This window comes from Nerophis lumbriciformis, linkage group LG18 (assembly GCF_033978685.3).
Source record: "Nerophis lumbriciformis linkage group LG18, RoL_Nlum_v2.1, whole genome shotgun sequence".
NCBI classification, from domain to species: domain Eukaryota; kingdom Metazoa; phylum Chordata; class Actinopteri; order Syngnathiformes; family Syngnathidae; genus Nerophis; species Nerophis lumbriciformis.
In genome coordinates, this window is record NC_084565.2 from 6,299,980 (window position 1) to 6,314,940 (window position 14,961).

The 14,961-nt window shown below is 37.9% G+C and overlaps 2 protein-coding genes across 4 annotated transcripts in view; both read left to right on the forward strand.

The window, feature by feature from the left end:
* tomm70a (translocase of outer mitochondrial membrane 70 homolog A (S. cerevisiae)) overlaps positions 1-4,590 on the forward strand; it is a 46,709-nt gene extending 42,119 nt beyond the window's left edge. The window contains exons 10-12 of the mRNA XM_061977540.2: positions 2,614-2,711; positions 3,852-3,974; positions 4,043-4,590. Of these exons, the coding sequence (XP_061833524.1) occupies positions 2,614-2,711; positions 3,852-3,974; positions 4,043-4,196 (375 nt within the window). The 3' untranslated portion in view covers positions 4,197-4,590. The remainder of the gene's footprint in view (positions 1-2,613; positions 2,712-3,851; positions 3,975-4,042) is intronic.
* Positions 4,591-7,697: 3,107 nt separating this feature from the next.
* Positions 7,698-14,961, forward strand: part of tbc1d23 (TBC1 domain family, member 23) — a 72,840-nt gene continuing 65,576 nt past the window's right edge. For all 3 annotated transcript variants that reach the window (XM_061977541.2, XM_061977542.2, XM_061977543.2), the window contains exon 1: positions 7,698-7,795. In XM_061977541.2, coding sequence (XP_061833525.1) covers positions 7,758-7,795 — 38 coding nt within the window. In that variant the 5' untranslated portion in view covers positions 7,698-7,757. The remainder of the gene's footprint in view (positions 7,796-14,961) is intronic.

The window sequence follows — 14,961 nt, forward strand, 5'->3', positions numbered from 1 at the left end:
TACTCGCCTCATGTTGCATCATACACACTCCTAATCGCCTCATGTTACGTCATACACGCTCCTACTCGCCTCATGTTGCATCAAACACACTCCTAATCGCCTCATGTTACGTCATACACGCTCCTACTTGCCTCATGTTGCATCATACACGCTCCTACTCGCCTCATGTTGCGTCATACACGCTCCTACTCGCCTCATGTTGCGTCATACACGCTCCTACTCGCCTCATGTTGCATCATACACGCTCCTACTTGCCTCATGTTGCATCATACACGCTCCTACTCGCCTCATGTTGCGTCATACACGCTCCTACTCGCCTCATGTTGCGTCATACACGCTCCTACTCGCCTCATGTTGCGTCATACACGCTCCTACTCCTCTCATGTTGCATCATACACGCTCCTACTCGCCTCATGTTGCGTCATACACGCTCCTACTCGCCTCATGTTGCGTCATACACGCTCCTACTCGCCTCATGTTGCATCGTACACACTCCTACTCTCCTCTTGTTGCGTCGTACACGCTCTTACTCTCCTCATGTTGCGGCATACTCGCTCCTACTCGCCTCATGTTGCATCGTAGACGCTCCTACTCGCCTCATGTTGCATCATACACGCTCTTACTCGCCTCATGTTACGTCATACACGCCCCTACTTGCCTCATGTTACGTCATACACGCCCCTACTTGCCTCATGTTACGTCATACTCGCCTCATGTTGCATCATACACGCTTCTACTCGCCTCATGTTACGTCATACACGCTCCTACTCGCCTCATGTTGCATCATACACGCTCCTACTCTTCTCATGTTGCGTCATACACGCTCCTACTCGCCTCATGTTGCGTCATACACGCTCCTACTCGCCTCATGTTGCATCATACACGCTCTTACTCGCCTCATGTTGCATCATACACGCTCCTACTCTCCTCATGTTGCGTCATACACGTTCCTAATCGCCTCATGTTGCGTCATACACGCTCCTACTCGCCTCATGTTGCGTCATACACGCTCCTACTCGCCTCATGTTGCATCATACACGCTCCTACTCACCTCATGTTTCATCATACACGCTCCTAATCACCTCATGTTGCGTCATACACGCTCCTACTCGCCTCATGTTGCATCATACACGCTCCTACTTGCCTCATGTTGCGTCATACACGCTCCTACTCGCCTCATGTTGCATCATACACGCTCCTAATCACCTCATGTTGCGTCATACACGCTCCTACTCGCCTCATGTTGCGTCATACACGTTCCTAATCGCCTCATGTTGCATCATACACGCGCCTACTCGCTTCATGTTGCATCATACACGCTCCTACTCGCCTCATGTTGCATCGTACACACTCCTACTCTCCTCGTGTTGCGTCGTACACGCTCTTACTCTCCTCATGTTGCGGCATACTCGCTCCTACTCGCCTCATGTTGCATCGTAGACGCTCCTACTCGCCTCATGTTGCATCATACACGCTCTTACTCGCCTCATGTTGCGTCATACATGCTCCTACTCGCCTCATGTTACGTCATACACGCCCCTACTTGCCTCATGTTACGTCATACTCACCTCATGTTGCATCATACACGCTTCTACTCGCCTCATGTTACGTCATACACGCTCCTACTCTTCTCATGTTGCGTCATACACGCTCCTAATCGCCTCATGTTGCGTCATACACGCTTCTACTCGCCTCATGTTACGTCATACACGCTCCTACTCTTCTCATGTTGCGTCATACACGCTCCTAATCGCCTCATGTTGCATCATACACGCTCCTACTCGCTTCATGTTGCGTCATACACGCTCCTACTCGCCTCATGTTGCATCATCCACGCTCCTACTCGCCTCATGTTCAATGTTTATTCAATCAATGTTTATTTATATAGCCCTAAATCACAAGTGTCTCAAAGGGCTGCACAAGCCACGACGACATCCTCGGTACAAGCCACAACGACATCCTCGGTACAAAGCCCACAGTTGCATCATACACGCTCCTACTCGCCTCATGTTGCGTCATACACGCTCCTACTCGCCTCATGTTGCGTCATACACGCTCCTACTCGCCTCATGTTGCGTCATACACGCTCCTACTCGTCTCATGTTGCATCATACACGCTCCTGCTCGCCTCATGTTGCGTCATACACGCTCCTACTCGCCTCATGTTGCATCATACACGCTCCTACTTGCCTAATGTTGCATCATACACGCTCCTACTCGCCTCATGTTGCATCATACACGCTCCTACTCGCCTCATGTTACGTCATACACACTCCTACTCGCCTCATGTTGCGTCATACACGCTCCTACTCGCCTCATGTTGCATCATGCACACTCCTGCTCGCCTCATGTTGCGTCATACACGCTCCTACTCGCCTCATGTTGCGTCATACACGCTCCTACTCTCCTCGTGTTGCGTCATACACGCTCCTACTCGCCTCATGTTGCGTCATACACGCTCCTACTCTCCTCGTGTTGCGTCATACACGCTCCTACTCGCCTCATGTTGCGTCATACACCCTCCTACTCTCCTCATGTTGCGTCATACACGTTCCTACTCGCCTCATGTTGCGTCATACTGGCGATGTCATCGAGTAAACGTCTTCTCTGCAGGCTCTGACTGATCAGCAGCAGTTTGGAAAGGCAGATGAGATGTACGACAAGTGCATTGAGTTGGAGCCAGACAACGCCACGACTTACGTGCACAAGGGGTGAGTAAGACTGGTATCTTAGCAACGCTGCGGCACAGGACACTTCATTAGGTACACCAGCACAGGATAGGTATAGGTCTTTATTGTCATTGCAACAAGTACAACGAAACTATGTTTTTAGCACAAACCCGTTCCCCCTAAGGGGGCCTAGTCTGAAGTGGGGAAAAACCTCCATGCCATGCACACATAAACATTGGGGCCCTGGAGGTCGACTGCTGCTATAAAGCGCTGCCAGCCGTCCATCACACCGAAGGGGAATTAAGCGGTGGTGAAGGTGTGGGATGGGTGGGGGGTGTATATATGCCCATTGTCTTGGGTGTGTTGATGTAGGGTCCATAGGCCTGGGGTCGTTCTGCATGCCAGCTAAAGTTCGACTCCAGGTGTCGTTGAGGAGGGAGGGAGGTCAAAAGCGTCCATCATTGAGGTGTCCTCGGGGATGTTTTCAGAACAGCCTGCTCCTGCGTCAAAGCCATTCGAGGGAGTCAAATCGTAGATTAGGATTTTTGTTTTTCCGCGAGCAGACATTACAATGGCTTGTCTGTTCTATTCGTCCACGCTGGCCCTCATATCCAATTTCTCCCTTTCAACCAGCTTTTCCATGATGTGATCCATCTTGCGATTCAGTTCAGAAATCGCCTCAGACTGTGATCCCACAGCCCGGCCCAAACCTTCCATTGCGACGAACAGCCTTTGGGCTCCTTGAGTGGCTGCCATCGTCTTACGAATTTGACGATACACCAAAGCAATGTCCAGCCCAATCAGCAGGTGCCCCGCGATCACGGTTCCAAATAGGTAGATGTCTTCCACGTCCTGGATGGAAAGGACTGAGAGGCACATGATTCTCCATTTATCCCAGGAATCTCTCGCGTACCCCGCAGCAATGGTTCCATCAGGGCAGCCAGGCTCCCCCGAACCTCTTTTTAACATGCTAGGCTTTAGGCTGCTCACAGCTAAACACACAAACTGAGGGATTACAATCCCAGGAAGTTACATTTACAAGAAAATATTTATATCCTGCTCTTTATTTTCCACAAGTCATGAAAACATCAACAATTATCGATATGAAACACTGATATCATGATACAGGTTTCAGCCGTATCGGACACTTTTGAAAGGAAAGGTGTGTTTGTGTTTGTGCAGATTATTACAGCTGCAGTGGAAGCAAGACCTGGACTTGGGTCTGGACCTGATCGGCAAGGCCATCGAGATTGACAACAAATGTGACTTTGCCTACGAGACCATGGGAACCATCGAAGTCCAAAGGTAGGCTTGAACCACCTGACCGTGAGTGTGTGTGCGTGTGTGTGTGACCCCGAGCGACTTCCTTCCAGGGGCAACCTGGACAAAGCCATCGAGATGTTCAACAAGTCCATCAACCTGGCCAAGTCCGAGATGGAGATGGCCCACCTGTACTCTCTGTGCGACGCGGCCTACGCCCAGACCGAGGTGGCCAGGAAGTACGGCCTCAAGCCGCCGACGCTGTGATGTCCCAACCCACCTTGAACTGTTCGCTGCATTGTTTCTCTTCCCTTTCCAAGGCTTTGGAATGCAGCCTATTCTTCTTTTATTTTTTTATTTTTTTTGTTTGGACGCACTTCTCATAAACATGTCAAAGTTGATTGGATAAAAGTTCATTAGCGAATGTTTTTTTTTTTACTTTACTTTGCCTGTTTTATCTACTTTTTTAATACGTTCTGTGCAGCATGTTCTGGATGTCCGTGCACCGACTTTTGACCTGAAGAAGAATAGTCTCCCTTCTATTGTACAGTTGATTCTATTTTTGTTTGCCGAGAAATGAGTCATGATCTTGTACAGAGAAACACTCTTCATCTTTGCTGACCAAAGCCACTTTCCACCCCAATAAAGTTCTTGTGTTGCACTACTTTGTCTTTACTGCACACGACCATCGCAATGTGTGTTAGTGCTAACATTCCCTGTCACAAATATTCACATTAAAACTTGTGGACTTTTGCGAGCTGTAGTTTTTCACGTCGTATTATGCAGACAATTTTTACAATGTTTAAAAATTCAGGGTAGAAAAATCCAAAACTTATGGAAGTTACTTTGTTTTTTTTATTACGAAAGCTTTTTTGACACTGAATTTTATTGCATTTGAATTCTGTCAACTTTTTTTTTTATATACATAAAATTGTATATATATATATTTATATATATCCTGTTAAATGTTATATTGCTTATATATTGGATCATGTTTATATTCTGTTAAATATTACCTTGCTTATAAGATCATTTATATATGTTACTTATATATTGGATAGTTTTTTAATATACAGTGGGGCAAAAAAGTATTTAGTCAGCCACCAATTGTGCAAGTTATCATGGCCGGAAACCAACATTGAATGACCGTGACCTTCGATTCTCAGACGGCACTGTATCAAAAACCGACATCAATCGCTAAAGGATATCACCACATGCCGCTTACGTGCAGTGATTTCTCCAGATTCTCTAAACCTTTTGATGATATTATGGACCGTAGATGTTGAAATCCCTAAATTTCTTGCAATTGCACTTTGAGAAACGTTGTTCTTAAACTGTTTGACTATTTGCTCACACAGTTGTGGACAAAAGGGTGTACCTCGCCCCATCCTTTCTTGTGAAAGACTGAGCATTTTTTGGGAAGCTGTTTTTATACCCAATCATGGCACCCACCTGTTCCCAATTAGCCTGCACACCTGTGGGATGTTCCAAATAAGTGTTTGATGAGCATTCCTCAACTTTATCAGTATTTATTGCCACCTTTCCCAACTTCTTTGTCACGTGTTGCTGGCATCAAATTCTAAAGTTAATGATTATTTGCAAAAAAAAAAAAGTTTATGAGTTTGAACATCAAATATGTTGTCTTTGTAGCATATTCAACTGAATATGGGTTGAACATGATTTGCAAATCATTGTATTCCGTTTATATTCACATCTAACACAATTTCCCAACGCATATGGAAACGGGGTTTGTATTACGTAATTATGATCTTCCATGTCATAATTAGAACTTTTTATCTCATAACTCAACATTTTTCATAATTACGACTTCTTATCTCATAATTATAATTCTTCTTCTCGTAATTATATTTTTTTTAACCTCGTAATTTCGATTTTTTACATTTCATAACACTTTTTTTTCTCATTTGATCTCATAATTATGATTTTACTCATATAATTATTGAATTATATTACATTATCATGATTTTTCATGTCATAATTATGACTTTTTTTATCTCATAACTCGACTTTATTTTTATTTCATAATTCTTATCTCATAATTATGATTTTCATCTCATAACGATATATTTTTTAATCTCATAATTTCCATTTTTTAAATCTCATAATTAAGACTTTTTATGTCATAATTTTGACATTTTATCTCATAATTATGAATTGTACTCATATTTTTGTATACATATATATTGTGACTTTTTAATTACATAATCATGATTTTTCATGTCATAATAAAGACTTTTTATCTCAAAATTTTAATTTTCTTCTCATAATTATATTTTTTTCATCTCGTAATTTCGATTTTTTAAAATCTCATAAGACTTTTTAATCTCATAATTTTGACATTTGATCTCAAAAATATGATTTTTATTCATATAATCATTTTATTATATTACATAATCATAATTTTTCATGTCATAATTAGGACTTTTTATCTCATAACTCGACATTTTATTTTATAATCACAACTTTTTTATCTCATAATTGTAATTTTTCTTCTCTTATTATATATTTTTTTATCTCATAATTTCGATTTTTTTTTTTTAAATCTCATAAGACTTTTTATCTTATCATTTTGACATTTTATCTCATAATTGTGATTCCTACTCATATATTATATTACATAATCATAATCATCATTTTTCATGTCATAATTAGTACTTTTTTTTATCTCATAAGTCGACTTTTTATTTCATAATTACGACTTTTTATCTCATAGTTATAATTTTTTTCTCATAATTATATTTTTTTTATCTCGTAATTTCGATTTTTTTTTTTAAATCTCATAAGACTTTTTTTCTCATAATTTTGACATTTGATCTCAAAAATATGATTTTTACTCATATAATCATTTTATTATATTACATAATCATAATTTTTCATGTCATAATTAGGACTTTTTATCTCATAACTCGACATTGTATTTCATAATCACGACTTTTTTTTAATCTCATAATTGTAATTTTTCTTCTCATAATTATATATTTTTTTATCTCATAATTTCGATTTTTTTTTTTTTTTTAAATCTCATAAGACTTTTTATCTTATCATTTTGACATTTTATCTCATAATTATGATTCCTACTCATATATTACATAATCATGATTTCTCATGTCATAATTAGGACTTTTTTTTAATCTCATAACTCGACTTTTTATTTCATAATTACGACTTCTTATCTCATAATTATGATTTTTCTTCTCATAATCATATTTTTTTAATCTCATAATTTAGATTTGTTCAAATCTCATAATTAAGACTTTTTATCTCATAATTTTGACATTTTATCTCATATTTATGAATTGTACTCATATTTTCGTATACATATTTATTGTGACTTTTTATTACCTAATTATGATTTTTCATGTCATAATTAGGACTTCTTCTTGTAATTATGTTTTTATCTCGTCATTTCGATTTTTTTCAATCTCATAAAGATTTTTATCTCATCATTTTGACATTTTATCTCATAATTATGATTTTTACTTATATTATTATTTAATTGTATTACATAATCATGATTTTTCATAACAGTTATGACATTTAATCTCATATTTCGACTTTTTATATCATAATTACGATTTATTATCTCATAATTGTGACTTTTGGTCTCACACGGGCTTGTACTGTATAATAATGCTTATATATATATATATATATATATATATATATATATATATATATATATATATATATATATATATATATATTTATATTAAAAAAAGATTTCCTTAGCCCCGCCCCTTGGAGCGTGACAACTCTCGCGAGACTTGGGCCGTTGACGGCGTTTGACGTGTCTCCGTCAACACAACAATGGCGGAAGCTGTGGAGGGAGCTTTACTGGCCACTTGGTGAGACAATTTGAGATTAAGTCCACAAAGTCCGACGCGCCGATAAACATTTTTTAAGCTGTCGCGTTTTAACGGAGCTGGACGTGAAGAGTTTGTGTCGGTAATCCGCTCCAGCGAGGTTTCCCGTACTCGTCGCCACTTCGCCAGCTAATGGTGATAATTGCGAGTATTAGTGACGTCACCACTAGTGATAATAGTGAGTGATGTCATCACTACATGACGAAAATGGCGACTAGGAATATGTTCGTGTCGTTACTTTACAACAATTAACTGTCCTGTACGTCGCTAGGTTAGCCAGCTAGCATGCTAACAATGGCTCATAGCTGACATTTCAACTCACCGTGTCCGCTATTTGGCTGCTTCAGGTCGGGGTGGCCAAGCTCCGGCCCCGGGGCCATTTGTGGCCCGCAGCTCGTTCTTTATTGGCCCGCGAGACGCTCCAACGACAAAAGTAAACACATTCCGGATTAGAACAATACGTACAAAAAAACTAGAATATGTCATTTTAGGAGAAATTGCGTGTGAATGCATTTCAACGTTGAAATGCTAACGTTAGCATGCTAACATTAGCATTTCGACGTTGAAATGCTAATGTTAGCATGCTAAAAGTTAGAATGTGTCAAATACCAAGTCATATAATTAGGAAGTGTACGCATGTAAAATGAAATGAAACGTTAGCATGTTACCAGTTAGCATGTATTTGACAGGAGTTTGGCTGTAAAACTGCCTAAAAAAGTTTCCATGCTAATGTTGGTATGATCGAATGTTAATGTTAGTACGCTTACAGTTAGCATGTGGCAGGTACCCGAGTTATAGGACTCGCAGGAGTTACGCTGTAAAATTAGCTTTAAAAAAAAGTTAGCATGTTAACAATTAGCATGTGTCAGGTACCAAGTTATAGGACCTGCAGGAGTTAAGCTGTAAAATTTTCTAAAAATAAAATAAAAATGAGCATGTATCTAGTACAAAGTTGTAGGACTCGCAGGAGTTAAGTTGTAAAATTAGCTTTTAAAAAAGTTAGCATGTTAACAAATAGCATGTATCAGTTACCAAGTTATAGGACTTGCAGGAGTTAAGCTGTAAAATAAAAAAAATAAAAATAACAATTAGCATGTATCAAGTACCAAGGTATAGGACACGCAGGAGTTAAGCTGTAAAATTAGCTTTAAAAAAAGTTAGCAAGTTAACAGTTAGCACGTATCAAGTGCCAAGTTATAGGACTCGCAGGAGTTAAGTTGTAAAATTAGCTTTTAAAAAAGTCAGCATGTTAACAATTAGCATATATCAAGTACCAAGCTATAGGACTCAAAGGAAAATTGTATTAAATAAAATAAAAATGAGCATGTATCTAGTACAAAGTTGTAGGACTCGCAGGAGTTAAGTTGTAAAATTAGCTTTTAAAAAAGTTAGCATGTTAACAAATAGCATGTATCAGTTACCAAGTTATAGGACTTGCAGGAGTTAAGCTGTAAAATAAAAAAAAATAAAAATAACAATTAGCATGTATCAAGTACCAAGGTATAGGACACGCAGGAGTTAAGCTGTAAAATTAGCTTTAAAAAAAGTTAGCAAGTTAACAATTAGCACGTATCAAGTGCCAAGTTATAGGACTCGCAGGAGTTAAGTTGTAAAATTAGCTTTTAAAAAAGTCAGCATGTTAACAATTAGCATATATCAAGTACCAAGCTATAGGACTCAAAGGAAAATTGTATTAAAAAAAATAAAAATTAGCATGTATCAAGTACCAAGTTATAGGACTCGCAGGAGTTAAGCTGTAAAATTTTCTAAAAAAATATAAGAATTAGCATGTATCAAGTACCAAGTTATAAGACTCGCAGGAGTTAAGCTGTAAAATTAGCTTTAATAAAATTTAGCAAGTTAACAATTAGCATGTATCAAGTACAAAGTTATAGGACTCGCAGAAGTTAAGCTGTAAAATTTTCTAAAAAAATATAAAAATTAGCATGTATCAAGTACCAAGTTATAGGACTCGGAGGAGTTACCGGTAAGCTGTAAAATTAGCTTTAAAAAAGTCAGCATGTTAACAATTAGCATATATCAAGTACCAAGTTATAGGACTCACAGGAAAATTTTATAAAAAATAAAATAAAAATTAGCATGTATCAAGTACCAAGTTATAGGACTCGCAGGAGTTAAGCTGTAAAATTTTCTAAAAATATATAAGAATTAGCATGTATCAAGTACCAAGTTATAAGACTCGCAAGAGTTAAGCTGTAAAATTAGCTTTAAAAAAAGTTAGCAAGTTAACAATTAGCATGTATCAAGTACAAAGTTATAGGACTCGCAGAAGTTAAGTTGTAAAATGTTCTAAAAAAATATAAAAATTAGCATGTATCAAGTACCAAGTTATAGGACTCGCAGGAGTTAAGCTGTAAAATTAGCTTTAAAAAAAGTTATCAAGTTAACAATTAGCATGTATCAAGTACAAAGTTATAGGACATGCAGAAGTTAAGCTGTAAAATTTTCTAAAAAAATATAAAAAATTAGCATGTATCAAGTACCAAGTTATAGGACTCGCAAGAGTTAAGCTGTAAAATTAGCTTTGAAAAAAGTTATCAAGTTAACAATTAGCATGTATCAAGTACAAAGTTATAGGACTCGCAGAAGTTAAGCTGTAAAATTTTCTAAAAAAATATAAAAAATAGCATGTATCAAGTACCAAGTTATAGGACTCGCAGGAGTTAAGCTGTAAAATTAGCTTTAAAAAAAGTTAGCAAGTTAACAATTAGCATGTATCAAGTACCAAGTTATAGGACTCCCAGAAGTAAAGCTGTAAAATTTTCTAAAAAAATATAAGAATTAGCATGTATCAAGTACCAAGTTATAGGACTCGCAGGAGTTAAGCTGTAAAATGAGCTTTAAAAAAAGTTAGCAAGTTAACAATTAGCATGTATCAAGTACCAAGTTATAGGACTCGCAGAAGTTAAGCTGTAAAATTTTCCAAAAAAATATAAAAATTAGCATGTATCAAGTACCAAGTTATAGGACTCGCAGGAGTTAAGCTGTAAAATTAGCTTTAAAAATAGTTAGCAAGTTAACAATTAGCATGTATCAAGTACCAAGTTATAGGACTCGCAGGAAAATTTTATTAAAAAAAATAAAAATTAGCATGTATCAAGTACCAAGTTATAGGACTCGCAGGAGTTAAGCTGTAAAATTTTCTAAAAAAATATAAAAATTAGCATGTATCAAGTACCAAGGTATAGGACTTGCAGGAGTTAAGCTATAAAATTAGCTTTAAAAAAAGTTAGCAAGTTAACAATTAGCATGTATCAAGTACCAAGTTATAGGACTCGCAGGAGTTAAGCTGTAAAATTTTCAAAAAATATATAAAAATTAGCATGTATCAAGTACCAAGTTATAGGACTCGCAGGAGTTAAGCTGTAAAATAAAAAAATAACAATTAGCATGTATCAAGTACCAAGGTATAGGACTCGCAGGAGTTAAGCTGTAAAATAAAAAAAATAAAAAATAACAATTAGCATGTATCAAGTACCAAGGTATAGGACTCGCAGGAGTTAAGCTGGAAAATTAGCTTTAAAAAAAGTTAGCAAGTTAACAATTAGCATGTATCAAGTGCCAAGGTATAGGACTCGCAGGAGTTAAGCTATAAAGTTAGCTTTAAAAAAAGTTAGCAAGTTAACAATTAGCATGTATCAAGTACCAAGTTATAGGACTCGCAGGAGTTAAGCTGTAAAATTTTCTAAAAATATATAAACATTAGCATGTATCAAGTACCAAGTTATAGGACTCGCAGGAGTTAAGCTGTAAAATTAGCTTTAAAAAAAGTTAGCAAGTTAACAATTAGCATGTATCAAGTACAAAGTTATAGGACTTGCAGAAGTAAAGCTGTAAAATTTTCTAAAAAAATATAAAAATTAGCATGTATCAAGTACCAAGTTATAGGACATGCAGGAGTTAAGCTGTAAAATTAACTTTTAAAAAAGTTAGCAAGTTAACAATTAGCATGTATCAAGTACCAAGTTATAGGACTTGCAGAAGTTAAGCTGTAACATTTTCTAAAAAAATATAAGAATTAGCATGTATCAAGTACCTGTAAAATTTTCTAAAAAAAATATAAAAATTAGCATGTATCAAGTACCAAGTTATAGGACTCGCAGGAGTTAAGCTGTAAAATTAGCTTTAAAAATAGTTAGCAAGTTAACAATTAGCATGTATCAAGTACCAAGTTATAGGACTCCCAGAAGTTAAGCTGTAAAATTGTCTAAAAAAATATAAAAATTAGCATGTATCAAGTACCAAGTTATAGGACTTGCAGGAGTTTGGCTGTAAAACTGCCTAAAAAAGGTTTCCATGCTAATGTTGGTATGCTCGAATGTTAATGTTAGTACGCTTACTGTTAGCATGTGGCAGGTACCAAGTTATAAGACTTGCAGGAGTTAAGCTGCAAAATTAGCTTTAAAAAAGTTAGTATGTTAACAATTAGCATGTGTCAGGTACCAAGTTATAGGACTCGTGGGAGTTAAGCTGTAAAATTTTCTAAAAAAAAATAAAAATTAGCATATATCAAGTACCAATTTATATGACTCTTGTGTAGTTTGGCTGAAAATCTTGCCTTAAAAATGTTTCCATGCTAATGTTGGTATGCTCGAATGTTAATGTTAGTACGCTTACTGTTAGCATGTGGCAGGTACCAAGTTATAAGACTCGCAGGAGTTAAGCTGCAAAATTAGCTTTAAAAAAGTTAGTATGTTAACAATTAGCATGTGTCAGGTACCAAGTTATAGGACTCGCGGGAGTTAAGCTGTAAAATTTTCTAAAAAAAAATAAAAATTAGCATATATCAAGTACCAATTTATATGACTCTTGTGTAGTTTGGCTGAAAATCTTGCCTTAAAAATGTTTCCATGCTAATGTTGGTATGATCGAATGTTAATGTTAGTATGCTTACTGTTAGCATGTGGCAGGTACCAAGTTATAGGACTCGCAGGAGTTAAGCTGTAAAATTAGCTTTACCAGCCATCTGGTCTGCACATCCCTTAAGCACCTTGCCCGGAATGTCATCAGGTCCCGGTGCTTTCCGGGGGTTCACTCTCCTCAGGGTTTTACGGACATCCGCTATATCCAGGTTGAGCGGCTGCTCATCAGGGCGAGGGATGGATTTTCTCGCCGGAGTGGTGTTAAGTGCCTCAAACCTTGCAAAGTAGTTGTTAAGGTCATCTAGGAAGCTGATACTGTTGTCACAGGGACAGGTGGCAGCTTTATAGTCTGTGATGACCTGTATGCCCTGCCACATTCGTCCAGTGTTTGTGGGGTTGTTGAAGAAGTCCTGCACTTTCTGACTGTGAGCATGCTTCGCAACCTTAATGGCACGGTTCAGGTTAGCTCTGGCTGTTTTTAAAGCCACCATGTCGCCAGACTTAAAAGCCTTGTTCCGAGCCTTCAACATTGCACGTCCCTCACTGTTCATCCAGGGTTTCTCGTTGGCCCGTGTGGGGATGTTCTTGATCACACTGACATCCTCCATGCACTTCTGAATGTATGCGGACACAGACTCTGCATACTCCTCCACACGTGTGGTGATTTTTGGTGGCGGCTGCTTTGAACATGTCCCGGTCTGTGGTTTCGAAGCAGTCTTGTAATGCTGACATTGCTCCCTCTGGCCAGGTCCTCGCCTGCTTCACTGTAGCTTGCTTCCTGATCAGCAGGGGCTTGTATGCAGGAATTAGCATCACAGATAGATGGTCTGAGGAGCCGAGGTGGGGGCGTGGTGCAGCTTTATACGCCTGTTTAATATTACTATACACCAAGTCCAATCTGCTTCCACCCCTGGTTGCAAAATTCACATATTGATGGAAATGAGGGAAAACTGTTTTCATGTTAGCTTGATTAAATTCCCCTGCCACGATGAAAACTCCCTCTGGATGTGTAGTTTGCAGTTCATTGATGGAGCAGCACAAAGCATTCAAAGCTTCTTTGGTATTAGCACTGGGGGGAATGTACACTGCTGTGAAGATCATAGCACTGAATTCCCTTGGTAAATAAAATGGCCTGCAAACACCACCGCCTCGGGATTTACCAGTGAGAGATTTGCTCCTGTCCGACCGGAACATAGTTAGCCCCTCGATGCTAACTGCCTCGTCCGGAACGGTTGGTTTCAACCACGTTTCTGTGAGAAATATGGCGCAGCAGTCTCTCATCTTGCGTCTTGCATTTAAATCCAGCTTCAGGTAGTTAGCATGTTAACGATTAGCATGTGTCAAGTACCAAGTTATAGGACTCTGAAGAGTTTGGCTGTAAAATTGCCTTAAAAAGTTACCATGCTAATGTTGGTATGCTCGAATGTTAATGTTAGTATGCTTACTGTTAGCATGTGGCAGGTACCGAGTTATAGAACTTGCAGGAATTAAGCTGTAAAATTAGCTAAAAATTAAACTTAGCATGTTAACAAATAGCATGTATCAAGTATTAAGTTATAGGACTCTGAGGGGTTGGACTGTAAAATTGCCTTAAAAAGTGACCATGTTAATGTTAGTATGCTTACAGTTAGCATGTGTCAGGTACCAAGTTATAGGACTCGCAGGAGTTAAGCTGTAAAATTAGCTTTAAAAAAAAAAGTTAGCATGTTAACAATTAGCATGTATCAAGTACCAAGTTATAGGACTTGCAGGAGTTTAGCCGTAAAATTAGCCAAAAAAAAAGTTAGCATGTCAACGATTAGCATGTATCAAGTACCAAGTTATATGACTCTGAGGAGTTTGGCTGTAAAACTGCCTAAAAAAGTTTCCATGCTAATGTTGGTGTGCTCGAATGTTAATGTTAGTATGCTTACAGTTAGCATGTATCAAGTACCAAGATATAGGACTCGCAGGAGTTGAACTGTGAAATTAGCTTTAAAAAAAAAAGTTAGCATGTTAACAATTAGCATGTATCAAGTACCAGGTTATAGGACTTGCAGGAGTTTAGCTGTAAAATTACTTTAAACAAAATTTAGCATGTTAACAATTAGCATGCATCAAGTACCAAGTTATAGGACTCGCAGGAGTTAAGCTGTAAAATTTTCTTAAAAAATATAAAAATTAGCATGTATTAAGTACCAAGTTATAGGACTCGCGGGAGTTAAGCTGTAAAATGTTTCATTAAAAAATTTGCATGTACAGTATATAGTACGAAGATATATGAGT